Source organism: Coregonus clupeaformis, chromosome 5, assembly GCF_020615455.1.
Source record: "Coregonus clupeaformis isolate EN_2021a chromosome 5, ASM2061545v1, whole genome shotgun sequence".
Lineage (NCBI taxonomy): Eukaryota > Metazoa > Chordata > Actinopteri > Salmoniformes > Salmonidae > Coregonus > Coregonus clupeaformis.
The window spans coordinates 44,421,836-44,435,642 of record NC_059196.1 but is presented as its reverse complement, the minus strand read 5'-3'; the positions used below and the strand labels follow the sequence as shown (position 1 = coordinate 44,435,642).

The window sequence follows — 13,807 nt, the reverse complement described above, 5'->3', positions numbered from 1 at the left end:
GAACAACAGCAGACAACATTTGGTCATTTAGACTTTTTATAAATAAAAAAAACATTGACATCTTCACAAACGAATCATCTGACCATAGTGCTATATACCCTGAGAGTACAAAACATTATGAACACCTGCTCTTTCCATAACATACTGTAGACTGACCAGGTCAATCCAGGTGAAATCCAGGTGAATCCAGGTGAAAGCTATGATCCCTTATTGATGTCACTTGTTAAATCCACTTTAATCAGTGTAGATGAAGGGGAGGAGACTGGTTAAAGAAGGATTTTTAAGCCTTGAGACAATTGAGACATGGATTGTGTATGTGTGCCATTCAGAGGGTGAATGGGCAAGACAAAATATTAAAGTGCCTTTGAACGGGGTATGGTAGTAGGTGCCAGGTGCACCGGTTAGTGAAAAGAACTGCAACGCTACTGGGTTTTTCACACTCAACAGTTACCTGTGTGTATCAAGAATGGGCCACTATCCAAAGGACATCCAGCCAACTTGACACAACTGTGGGAAGCATTGGAGTCAACATGAGCCAGCATCCCTGTGGAACACTTTCGACACCTTGTAGAGTCCATGCCCCGACGAATTGAGGCTGTTGTGAGGGCAAAAAAGGATGCAACTCAATATTAGGAAGCTGTTCTTAATGTTTGGTATACTCAGTGTATGGTTTACAGAAGGCAGGAGCGGGAGTATCTGGGGAATGGAATAACGTCTTTGATGTTGTCAACCCCCAAAACACACTGCAGGTAGCGCTCAAAGCCCATCCCAAACCCACCGTGAGGGACAGAGCCAAACCGCCTCAGATCCAAATACCTGGAGGGACAGAATATAGTAGATTAGAGTAGAATATAACAGAACAGAATAGAACAGTGTAGAGTAGAATAGAACAGAATAGAACAGTGTAGAGTAGAATAGAACAGAATAGAACAGTGTAGAGTAGAATAGAACAGAATAGAACAGTGTAGAGTAGAACAGAATAGAACAGTGTAGAGTAGAATAGAAACAGAATAGAAGCAGTGTAGAGTAGAATAGAAACAGAATAGAACAGTGTAGAGTAGAATAGAACAGAATAGAACAGTGTAGAGTAGAATAGAACAGAATAGAACAGTGTAGAGTAGAATAGAACAGAATAGAACAGTGTAGAGTAGAATAGAACAGAATAGAACAGTGTAGAGTAGAATAGAACAGAATAGAACAGTGTAGAGTAGAATAGAAACAGAATAGAACAGTGTAGAGTAGAATATAATAGAATAGAACAGTGTAGAGTAGAATAGAACAGAATAGAACAGTGTAGAGTAGAATAGAACAGAATAGAACAGTGTAGAGTAGAACAGAATAGAACAGTGTAGAGTAGAATAGAACAGAATAGAACAGTGTAGAGTAGAATAGAACAGAATAGAACAGTGTAGAGTAGAATAGAACAGAATAGAACAGTGTAGAGTAGAATAGAACAGAATAGAACAGTGTAGAGTAGAATAGAACAGAATAGAACAGTGTAGAGTAGAATAGAACAGAATAGAACAGTGTAGAGTAGAATATAATAGAATAGAACAGTGTAGAGTAGAATAGAACAGAATAGAACAGTGTAGAGTAGAATAGAAACAGAATAGAACAGTGTAGAGTAGAAACAGAATAGAACAGTGTAGAGTAGAATAGAACAGAATAGAACAGTATAGAGTAGAATAGAACAGAATAGAACAGTGTAGAGTAGAATAGAACAGAATAGAACAGTGTAGAGTAGAATATAATATAATAGAACAGTGTAGAGTAGAATAGAACAGAATAGAACAGTGTAGAGTAGAACAGTGTAGAGTAGAATATAATAGAACAGTGTAGAGTAGAATAGAACAGAATAGAACAGTATAGAGTAGAATAGAACAGAATAGAACAGTGTAGAGTAGAATAGAACAGAACAGTGTAGAGTAGAATATAACAGAATAGAACAGTGTAGAGTAGAATATAATAGAACAGAACAGTGTAGAGTAGAATATAACAGAATAGAACAGTGTAGAGTAGAATAGAACAGTGTAGAGTAGAATAGAACAGTGTAGAGTAGAATAGAACAGAATAGAACAGTGTAGAGTAGAATAGAATAGAACAGTGTAGAGTAGAATATAACAGAATAGAACAGTGTAGAGTAGAATAGAACAGTGTAGAGTAGAATAGAACAGTGTAGAGTAGAATAGAACAGAATAGAACAGTGTAGAGTAGAATAGAACAGTGTAGAGTAGAATAGAACAGAATAGAACAGTGTAGAGTAGAATAGAACAGTGTAGAGTAGAATAGAACAGTGTAGAGTAGAATAGAACAGAATAGAACAGTGTAGAGTAGAATAGAACAGAATAGAACAGTGTAGAGTAGAATATAATAGAATAGAACAGTGTAGAGTAGAATATAACAGAATAGAACAGTGTAGAGTAGAATATAACAGAATAGAACAGTGTAGAGTAGAATAGAACAGAATAGAACAGTGTAGAGTAGAATAGAACAGAATAGAACAGTGTAGAGTAGAATAGAACAGAATAGAACAGTGTAGAATAGAACAGAATAGAACAGTGTAGAATAGAACAGAATAGAACAGTGTAGAGTAGAATAGAACAGTGTAGAGTAGAATATAATAGAATAGAACAGTGTAGAGTAGAATAGAACAGAATAGAACAGTGTAGAGTAGAATAGAAACAGAATAGAACAGTGTAGAATAGAACAGAATAGAACAGTGTAGAGTAGAATATAATAGAATAGAACAGTGTAGAGTAGAATATAACAGAATAGAACAGTGTAGAGTAGAATAGAAACAGAATAGAACAGTGTAGAGTAGAATAGAACAGAATAGAACAGTATAGAGTAGAATATAATAGAATAGAACAGTATAGAGTAGAATATAATAGAATAGAACAGTGTAGAGTAGAATAGAACAGAATAGAACAGTGTAGAGTAGAATAGAACAGAATAGAACAGTGTAGAGTAGAATAGAACAGAATAGAACAGTGTAGAGTAGAATAGAACAGAATAGAACAGTGTAGAGTAGAATAGAACAGAATAGAACAGTGTAGAGTAGAATATAATAGAATAGAACAGTATAGAGTAGAATAGAACAGAATAGAACAGTGTAGAGTAGAATAGAACAGAATAGAACAGTGTAGAGTAGAATATAATAGAACAGTGTAGAGTAGAATAGAACAGAATAGAACAGTATAGAGTAGAATAGAACAGAATAGAACAGTGTAGAGTAGAATAGAACAGAACAGTGTAGAGTAGAATATAACAGAATAGAACAGTGTAGAGTAGAATATAATAGAACAGAACAGTGTAGAGTAGAATATAACAGAATAGAACAGTGTAGAGTAGAATAGAACAGTGTAGAGTAGAATAGAACAGTGTAGAGTAGAATAGAACAGAATAGAACAGTGTAGAGTAGAATAGAATAGAATAGAACAGTGTAGAGTAGAATATAACAGAATAGAACAGTGTAGAGTAGAATAGAACAGTGTAGAGTAGAATAGAACAGTGTAGAGTAGAATAGAACAGAATAGAACAGTGTAGAGTAGAATAGAACAGTGTAGAGTAGAATAGAACAGAATAGAACAGTGTAGAGTAGAATAGAACAGTGTAGAGTAGAATAGAACAGTGTAGAGTAGAATAGAACAGAATAGAACAGTGTAGAGTAGAATAGAACAGAATAGAACAGTGTAGAGTAGAATATAATAGAATAGAACAGTGTAGAGTAGAATATAACAGAATAGAACAGTGTAGAGTAGAATAGAACAGAATAGAACAGTGTAGAGTAGAATAGAACAGTGTAGAGTAGAATAAAACAGAATAGAACAGTGTAGAGTAGAATAGAACAGAATAGAACAGTGTAGAATAGAACAGAATAGAACAGTGTAGAGTAGAATAGAACAGTGTAGAGTAGAATATAATAGAATAGAACAGTGTAGAGTAGAATAGAACAGAATAGAACAGTGTAGAGTAGAATAGAACAGAATAGAACAGTGTAGAATAGAACAGAATAGAACAGTGTAGAGTAGAATATAATAGAATAGAACAGTGTAGAGTAGAATATAACAGAATAGAACAGTGTAGAGTAGAATAGAACAGAATAGAACAGTGTAGAGTAGAATAGAACAGAATAGAACAGTATAGAGTAGAATATAATAGAATAGAACAGTATAGAGTAGAATATAATAGAATAGAACAGTGTAGAGTAGAATAGAACAGAATAGAACAGTGTAGAGTAGAATAGAACAGAATAGAACAGTGTAGAGTAGAATAGAACAGAATAGAACAGTGTAGAGTAGAATAGAACAGAATAGAACAGTGTAGAGTAGAATAGAACAGAATAGAACAGTGTAGAGTAGAATATAATAGAATAGAACAGTGTAGAGTAGAATAGAACAGAATAGAACAGTGTAGAGTAGAACAGAATAGAACAGTGTAGAGTAGAATAGAACAGAATAGAACAGTATAGAGTAGAATAGAACAGAATAGAACAGTGTAGAGTAGAATAGAACAGAATAGAACAGTGTAGAGTAGAATATAATATAATAGAACAGTGTAGAGTAGAATAGAACAGAATAGAACAGTGTAGAGTAGAACAGTGTAGAGTAGAATATAATAGAACAGTGTAGAGTAGAATAGAACAGAATAGAACAGTATAGAGTAGAATAGAACAGAATAGAACAGTGTAGAGTACAATAGAACAGAACAGTGTAGAGTAGAATATAACAGAATAGAACAGTGTAGAGTAGAATATAACAGAATAGAACAGTGTAGAGTAGAATATAATAGAACAGAACAGTGTAGAGTAGAATATAACAGAATAGAACAGTGTAGAGTAGAATAGAACAGTGTAGAGTAGAATAGAACAGTGTAGAGTAGAATAGAACAGAATAGAACAGTGTAGAGTAGAATAGAATAGAACAGTGTAGAGTAGAATATAACAGAATAGAACAGTGTAGAGTAGAATAGAACAGTGTAGAGTAGAATAGAACAGTGTAGAATAGAACAGAATAGAACAGTGTAGAGTAGAATAGAACAGTTTAGAGTAGAATATAACAGAATAGAACAGTGTAGAGTAGAATATAATAGAACAGAACAGTGTAGAGTAGAATATAACAGAATAGAACAGTGTAGAGTAGAATAGAACAGTGTAGAGTAGAATAGAACAGTGTAGAGTAGAATAGAACAGTGTAGAGTAGAATAGAACAGTGTAGAGTAGAATAGAACAGAATAGAACAGTGTAGAGTAGAATAGAACAGTGTAGAGTAGAATAGAACAGTGTAGAGTAGAATAGAACAGAATAGAACAGTGTAGAGTAGAATAGAACAGAATAGAACAGTGTAGAGTAGAATATAATAGAATAGAACAGTGTAGAGTAGAATAGAACAGAATAGAACAGTGTAGAGTAAAATAGAACAGAATAGAACAGTGTAGAGTAGAATATAATAGAATAGAACAGTGTAGAGTAGAATAGAACAGAATAGAACAGTGTAGAGTAGAATAGAACAGAATAGAACAGTGTAGAGTAGAATAGAACAGAATAGAACAGTGTAGAGTAGAATAGAACAGAATAGAACAGTGTAGAATAGAACAGAATAGAACAGTGTAGAGTAGAATAGAACAGTGTAGAGTAGAATATAATAGAATAGAACAGTGTAGAGTAGAATATAACAGAATAGAACAGTGTAGAGTAGAATAGAACAGTGTAGAGTAGAATAGAACAGAATAGAACAGTATAGAGTAGAATATAATAGAATAGAACAGTATAGAGTAGAATATAATAGAATAGAACAGTGTAGAGTAGAATAGAACAGAATAGAACAGTGTAGAGTAGAATAGAACAGAATAGAACAGTGTAGAGTAGAATAGAACAGAATAGAACAGTGTAGAGTAGAATAGAACAGAATAGAACAGTGTAGAGTAGAATAGAACAGAATAGAACAGTGTAGAGTAGAATATAATAGAATAGAACAGTGTAGAGTAGAATAGAACAGAATAGAACAGTGTAGAGTAGAATAGAACAGAATAGAACAGTGTAGAGTAGAACAGAATAGAACAGTGTAGAGTAGAATAGAACAGAATAGAACAGTATAGAGTAGAATAGAACAGAATAGAACAGTGTAGAGTAGAATAGAACAGAATAGAACAGTGTAGAGTAGAATATAATATAATAGAACAGTGTAGAGTAGAATAGAACAGAATAGAACAGTGTAGAGTAGAACAGTGTAGAGTAGAATATAATAGAACAGTGTAGAGTAGAGTAGAACAGAATAGAACAGTATAGAGTAGAATAGAACAGAATAGAACAGTGTAGAGTAGAATAGAACAGAACAGTGTAGAGTAGAATATAACAGAATAGAACAGTGTAGAGTAGAATATAACAGAATAGAACAGTGTAGAGTAGAATATAATAGAACAGAACAGTGTAGAGTAGAATATAACAGAATAGAACAGTGTAGAGTAGAATAGAACAGTGTAGAGTAGAATAGAACAGTGTAGAGTAGAATAGAACAGAATAGAACAGTGTAGAGTAGAATAGAATAGAACAGTGTAGAGTAGAATATAACAGAATAGAACAGTGTAGAGTAGAATAGAACAGTGTAGAGTAGAATAGAACAGTGTAGAGTAGAATAGAACAGTGTAGAGTAGAATAGAACAGAATAGAACAGTGTAGAGTAGAATAGAACAGTGTAGAGTAGAATAGAACAGAATAGAACAGTGTAGAGTAGAATAGAACAGTGTAGAGTAGAATAGAACAGTGTAGAATAGAACAGAATAGAACAGTGTAGAGTAGAATAGAACAGAATAGAACAGTGTAGAGTAGAATATAATATAATAGAACAGTGTAGAGTAGAATATAACAGAATAGAACAGTGTAGAGTAGAATAGAACAGAATAGAACAGTGTAGAGTAGAATAGAACAGAATAGAACAGTGTAGAGTAGAATAGAACAGAATAGAACAGTGTAGAGTAGAATAGAACAGAATAGAACAGTGTAGAGTAGAATAGAACAGAATAGAACAGTGTAGAGTAGAATAGAACAGAATAGAACAGTGTAGAATAGAACAGAATAGAACAGTGTAGAGTAGAATAGAATAGAACAGTGTAGAGTAGAATAGAACAGTGTAGAGTAGAATATAATAGAATAGAACAGTGTAGAGTACAATATAACAGAATAGAACAGTGTAGAGTAGAATAGAACAGAATAGAACAGTGTAGAGTAGAATAGAACAGAATAGAACAGTATAGAGTAGAATATAATAGAATAGAACAGTATAGAGTAGAATATAATAGAATAGAACAGTGTAGAGTAGAATAGAACAGAATAGAACAGTGTAAAGTAGAATAGAAACAGAATAGAACAGTGTAGAGTAGAATAGAAACAGAATAGAACAGTGTAGAGTAGAATAGAACAGAATAGAACAGTGTAGAGTAGAATAGAACAGAATAGAACAGTGTAGAGTAGAATAGAACAGAATAGAACAGTGTAGAGTAGAATATAACAGAATAGAACAGTGTAGAGTAGAATAGAACAGAATAGAACAGTGTAGAGTAGAATAGAACAGAATAGAACAGTGTAGAGTAGAATAGAACAGAATAGAACAGTGTCGAGTAGAATATAACAGAATAGAACAGTGTAGAGTAGAATATAACAGAATAGAACAGTGTAGAGTAGAATAGAACAGAATAGAACAGTGTAGAGTAGAATAGAACAGAATAGAACAGTGTAGAGTAGAATATAATAGAATAGAACAGTGTAGAGTAGAATAGAACAGAATAGAACAGTGTAGAGTAGAATAGAACAGAATAGAACAGTGTAGAGTAGAATAGAACAGAACAGTGTAGAGTAGAATATAACAGAATAGAACAGTGTAGAGTAGAATAGAACAGAACAGTGTAGAATAGAATAGAACAGTGTAGAGTAGAATATAATAGAACAGTGTAGAGTAGAATAGAACAGAATAGAACAGTATAGAGTAGAATAGAACAGAATAGAACAGTGTAGAGTAGAATAGAACAGAACAGTGTAGAGTAGAATAGAACAGAATAGAACAGTGTAGAGTAGGATAGAACAGAACAGTGTAGAGTAGAATATAATAGAACAGTGTAGAGTAGAATAGAACAGAATAGAACAGTATAGAGTAGAATAGAACAGAATAGAACAGTGTAGAGTAGAATATAATAGAATAGAACAGTATAGAGTAGAATAGAACAGTATAGAGTAGAATAGAACAGAATAGAACAGTGTAGAGTAGAATAGAACAGAACAGTGTAGAGTAGAATATAACAGAATAGAACAGTGTAGAGTAGAATAGAACAGAATAGAACAGTATAGAGTAGAATAGAACAGTGTAGAGTAGAATAGAACAGAACAGTGTAGAGTAGAATATAATAGAACAGTGTAGAGTAGAATAGAACAGAATAGAACAGTATAGAGTAGAATAGAACAGAATAGAACAGTGTAGAGTAGAATATAATAGAATAGAACAGTATAGAGTAGAATAGAACAGAATAGAACAGTATAGAGTAGAATAGAACAGTGTAGAGTAGAATGAACAGAACAGTGTAGAGTAGGATATAACAGAATAGAACAGTGTAGAGTAGAATATAATAGAATAGAACAGTGTAGAGTAGAATATAACAGAATAGAACAGTGTAGAGTAGAATAGAACAGAATAGAACAGTGTAGAGTAGAATAGAACAGAATAGAACAGTGTAGAGTAGAATAGAACAGAATAGAACAGTATAGAGTATAATAGAACAGAATAGAACAGTGTAGAGTAGAATAGAACAGAACAGTGTAGAGTAGAATATAACAGAATAGAACAGTGTAGAGTAGAATATAACAGAACAGTGTAGAGTAGAATAGAACAGAATAGAACAGTGTAGAGTAGAATAGAACAGAACAGTGTAGAGTAGAATATAATAGAACAGTGTAGAGTAGAATAGAACAGAATAGAACAGTATAGAGTAGAATAGAACAGAATAGAACAGTGTAGAGTAGAATATAATAGAATAGAACAGTATAGAGTAGAATAGAACAGAATAGAAGTATAGAGTAGAATAGAACAGAATAGAACAGTGTAGAGTAGAATAGAACAGAACAGTGTAGAGTAGAATATAACAGAATAGAACAGTGTAGAGTAGAATAGAACAGAATAGAACAGTATAGAGTAGAATAGAACAGTGTAGAGTAGAATAGAACAGAACAGTGTAGAGTAGAATATAATAGAACAGTGTAGAGTAGAATAGAACAGTATAGAGTAGAATAGAACAGAATAGAACAGTGTAGAGTAGAATATAATAGAATAGAACAGTATAGAGTAGAATAGAACAGAATAGAACAGTATAGAGTAGAATAGAACAGTGTAGAGTAGAATGAACAGAACAGTGTAGAGTAGGATATAACAGAATAGAACAGTGTAGAGTAGAATAGAACAGAATAGAACAGTATAGAGTAGAATAGAACAGAATAGAACAGTGTAGAGTAGAATATAATAGAATAGAACAGTATAGAGTAGAATAGAACAGAATAGAACAGTATAGAGTAGAATAGAACAGTGTAGAGTAGAATGAACAGAACAGTGTAGAGTAGGATATAACAGAATAGAACAGTGTAGAGTAGAATATAATAGAATAGAACAGTGTAGAGTAGAATATAACAGAATAGAACAGTGTAGAGTAGAATAGAACAGAATAGAACAGTGTAGAGTAGAATAGAACAGAATAGAACAGTGTAGAGTAGAATAGAACAGAATAGAACAGTATAGAGTATAATAGAACAGAATAGAACAGTGTAGAGTAGAATAGAACAGAACAGTGTAGAGTAGAATATAACAGAATAGAACAGTGTAGAGTAGAATATAACAGAACAGTGTAGAGTAGAATAGAAACAGAATAGAACAGTGTAGAGTAGAATAGAACAGAACAGTGTAGAGTAGAATATAATAGAACAGTGTAGAGTAGAATAGAACAGAATAGAACAGTATAGAGTAGAATAGAACAGAATAGAACAGTGTAGAGTAGAATATAATAGAATAGAACAGTATAGAGTAGAATAGAACAGAATAGAAGTATAGAGTAGAATAGAACAGAATAGAACAGTGTAGAGTAGAATAGAACAGAACAGTGTAGAGTAGAATATAACAGAATAGAACAGTGTAGAGTAGAATAGAACAGAATAGAACAGTATAGAGTAGAATAGAACAGTGTAGAGTAGAATAGAACAGAACAGTGTAGAGTAGAATATAATAGAACAGTGTAGAGTAGAATAGAACAGTATAGAGTAGAATAGAACAGAATAGAACAGTGTAGAGTAGAATATAATAGAATAGAACAGTATAGAGTAGAATAGAACAGAATAGAACAGTATAGAGTAGAATAGAACAGTGTAGAGTAGAATGAACAGAACAGTGTAGAGTAGGATATAACAGAATAGAACAGTGTAGAGTAGAATAGAACAGAATAGAACAGTATAGAGTAGAATAGAACAGAATAGAACAGTGTAGAGTAGAATAGAACAGAATAGAACAGTGTAGAGTAGAATATAATAGAACAGTGTAGAGTAGAATAGAACAGAATAGAACAGTGTAGAATATAACAGAGTAGAACAGTGTAGAGTAGAATAGAACAGAATAGAACAGTGTAGAGTAGAATAGAACAGAATAGAACAGTGTAGAGTAGAATAGAACAGTGTAGAGTAGAATAGAATAGAACAGTGTAGAGTAGAATAGAATAGAACAGTGTAGAGTAGAATAGAACAGTGTAGAGTAGAATAGAACAGTGTAGAGTAGAATAGAACAGTGTAGAGTAGAATAGAACAGTGTAGAGTAGAATAGAATAGAACAGTGTAGAGTAGAATAGAATAGAACAGTGTAGAATAGAATAGAATAGAACAGTGTAGAGTAGAATAGAATAGAACAGTGTAGAGTAGAATAGAATAGAACAGTGTAGAGTAGAATAGAATAGAACAGTGTAGAGTAGAATAGAACAGTGTAGAGTAGAGTAGAATAGAACAGTGTAGAGTAGAATAGAACAGTGTAGAGTAGAATAGAATAGAACAGTGTAGAGTAGAGTAGAATAGAACAGTGTAGAGTAGAATAGAACAGTGTAGAGTAGAATAGAATAGAACAGTGTAGAGTAGAAACAGAATAGAACAGTGTAGAGTAGAACAGAATAGAACAGTGTAGAGTAGAATAGAACAGTGTAGAGTAGAATAGAATAGAACAGTGTAGAGTAGAACAGAATAGAACAGTGTAGAGTAGAATAGAATAGAACAGTGTAGAGTAGAATAGAACAGTGTAGAGTAGAGTAGAATAGAACAGTGTAGAGTAGAATAGAACAGTGTAGAGTAGAATAGAATAGAACAGTGTAGAGTAGAGTAGAATAGAACAGTGTAGAGTAGAATAGAACAGTGTAGAGTAGAATAGAATAGAACAGTGTAGAGTAGAACAGAATAGAACAGTGTAGAGTAGAACAGAATAGAACAGTGTAGAGTAGAATAGAACAGTGTAGAGTAGAATAGAATAGAACAGTGTAGAGTAGAACAGAATAGAACAGTGTAGAGTAGAATAGAACAGTGTAGAGTAGAATAGAATAGAACAGTGTAGAGTAGAACAGAATAGAACAGTGTAGAGTAGAACAGAATAGAACAGTGTAGAGTAGAACAGAATAGAACAGTGTAGAGTAGAATAGAACAGTGTAGAGTAGAACAGAATAGAACAGTGTAGAGTAGAACAGAATAGAACAGTGTAGAGTAGAACAGAATAGAACAGTGTAGAGTAGAACAGAATAGAACAGTGTAGAGTAGAACAGAATAGAACAGTGTAGAGTAGAATAGAATAGAACAGTGTAGAGTAGAACAGAATAGAACAGTGTAGAGTAGAACAGAATAGAACAGTGTAGAGTAGAATAGAACAGTGTAGAGTAGAACAGAATAGAACAGTGTAGAGTAGAATAGAACAGTGTAGAGTAGAATAGAACAGAATAGAACAGTGTAGAGTAGAATAGAACAGAATAGAACAGTATAGAGTAGAATAGAACAGAATAGAACAGTGTAGAGTAGAATATAACAGAATAGAACAGTGTAGAGTAGAATAGAACAGAATAGAACAGTGTAGAGTAGAATAGAACAGAATAGAACAGTGTAGAGTAGAATATAACAGAATAGAACAGTGTAGAGTAGAATAGAACAGAATAGAACAGTGTAGAGTAGAATATAACAGAATAGAACAGTGTAGAGTAGAATAGAACAGAATAGAACAGTATAGAGTAGAATAGAACAGAATAGAACAGTGTAGAGTAGAATATAACAGAATAGAACAGTGTAGAGTAGAATATAACAGAATAGAACAGTGTAGAGTAGAATATAATAGAATAGAACAGTGTAGAGTAGAATATAACAGAATAGAACAGTGTAGAGTAGAATAGAACAGAATAGAACAGTGTAGAGTAGAATAGAACAGTGTAGAGTAGAATAGAACAGAATAGAACAGTGTAGAGTAGAATAGAACAGAATAGAACAGTATAGAGTAGAATAGAACAGAATAGAACAGTGTAGAGTAGAATATAACAGAATAGAACAGTGTAGAGTAGAATAGAACAGAATAGAACAGTGTAGAGTAGAATAGAACAGAATAGAACAGTGTAGAGTAGAATATAACAGAATAGAACAGTGTAGAGTAGAATAGAACAGAATAGAACAGTGTAGAGTAGAATAGAACAGAATAGAACAGTGTAGAGTAGAATAGAATAGAACAGTGTAGAGTAGAATAGAACAGAATAGAACAGTGTAGAGTAGAATAGAACAGAATAGAACAGTGTAGAGTAGAATAGAACAGTGTAGAGTAGAATAGAATAGAACAGTATAGAGTAGAATAGAACAGAATAGAACAGTGTAGAATAGAACAGAATAGAACAGTGTAGAGTAGAATAGAACAGAATAGAACAGTGTAGAGTAGAATAGAACAGAATAGAACAGTGTAGAGTAGAATAGAACAGAATAGAACAGTGTAGAGTAGAACAGAACAGAATAGAACAGTGTAGAGTAGAACAGAATAGAACAGTGTAGAGTAGAATAGAATAGAACAGTGTAGAGTAGAACAGAACAGAATAGAACAGTGTAGAGTAGAATAGAACAGAATAGAACAGTGTAGAGTAGAACAGAACAGAATAGAACAGTGTAGAGTAGAATAGAATAGAACAGTGTAGAGTAGAACAGAATAGAACAGTGTAGAATAGAATAGAACAGTGTAGAGTAGAATAGAACAGAATAGAACAGTGTAGAGTAGAATAGAACAGAATAGAACAGTGTAGAGTAGAATAGAACAGAATAGAACAGTGTAGAGTAGAATATAATAGAACAGTGTAGAGTAGAATAGAACGGAATAGAACAGTGTAGAATATAACAGAGTAGAACAGTGTAGAGTAGAATAGAACAGAATAGAACAGTGTAGAGTAGAATAGAACAGAATAGAACAGTGTAGAGTAGAATAGAACAGTGTAGAGTAGAATAGAATAGAACAGTGTAGAGTAGAATAGAACAGTGTAGAGTAGAATAGAACAGTGTAGAGTAGAATAGAACAGTGTAGAGTAGAATAGAACAGTGTAGAGTAGAATAGAACAGTGTAGAGTAGAATAGAATAGAACAGTGTAGAGTAGAATAGAATAGAACAGTGTAGAATAGAATAGAATAGAACAGTGTAGAGTAGAATAGAATAGAACAGTGTAGAGTAGAATAGAATAGAACAGTGTAGAGTAGAATAGAACAGTGTAGAGTAGAATAGAACAGTGTAGAGTAGAATAG

General features: G+C 32.9%; 1 protein-coding gene across 1 annotated transcript in view; it reads right to left on the bottom strand.

Annotated features, from left to right (window-relative positions):
* Window positions 1-593: 593 nt before the first annotated feature.
* Window positions 594-13,807, bottom strand: part of nars2 (asparaginyl-tRNA synthetase 2, mitochondrial) — a 49,697-nt gene continuing 36,483 nt past the window's right edge. Inside the window, exon 14 of the mRNA XM_041876705.2 lies at window positions 594-816. Coding sequence (XP_041732639.2) covers window positions 672-816 — 145 coding nt within the window. The 3' untranslated portion in view covers window positions 594-671. The remainder of the gene's footprint in view (window positions 817-13,807) is intronic.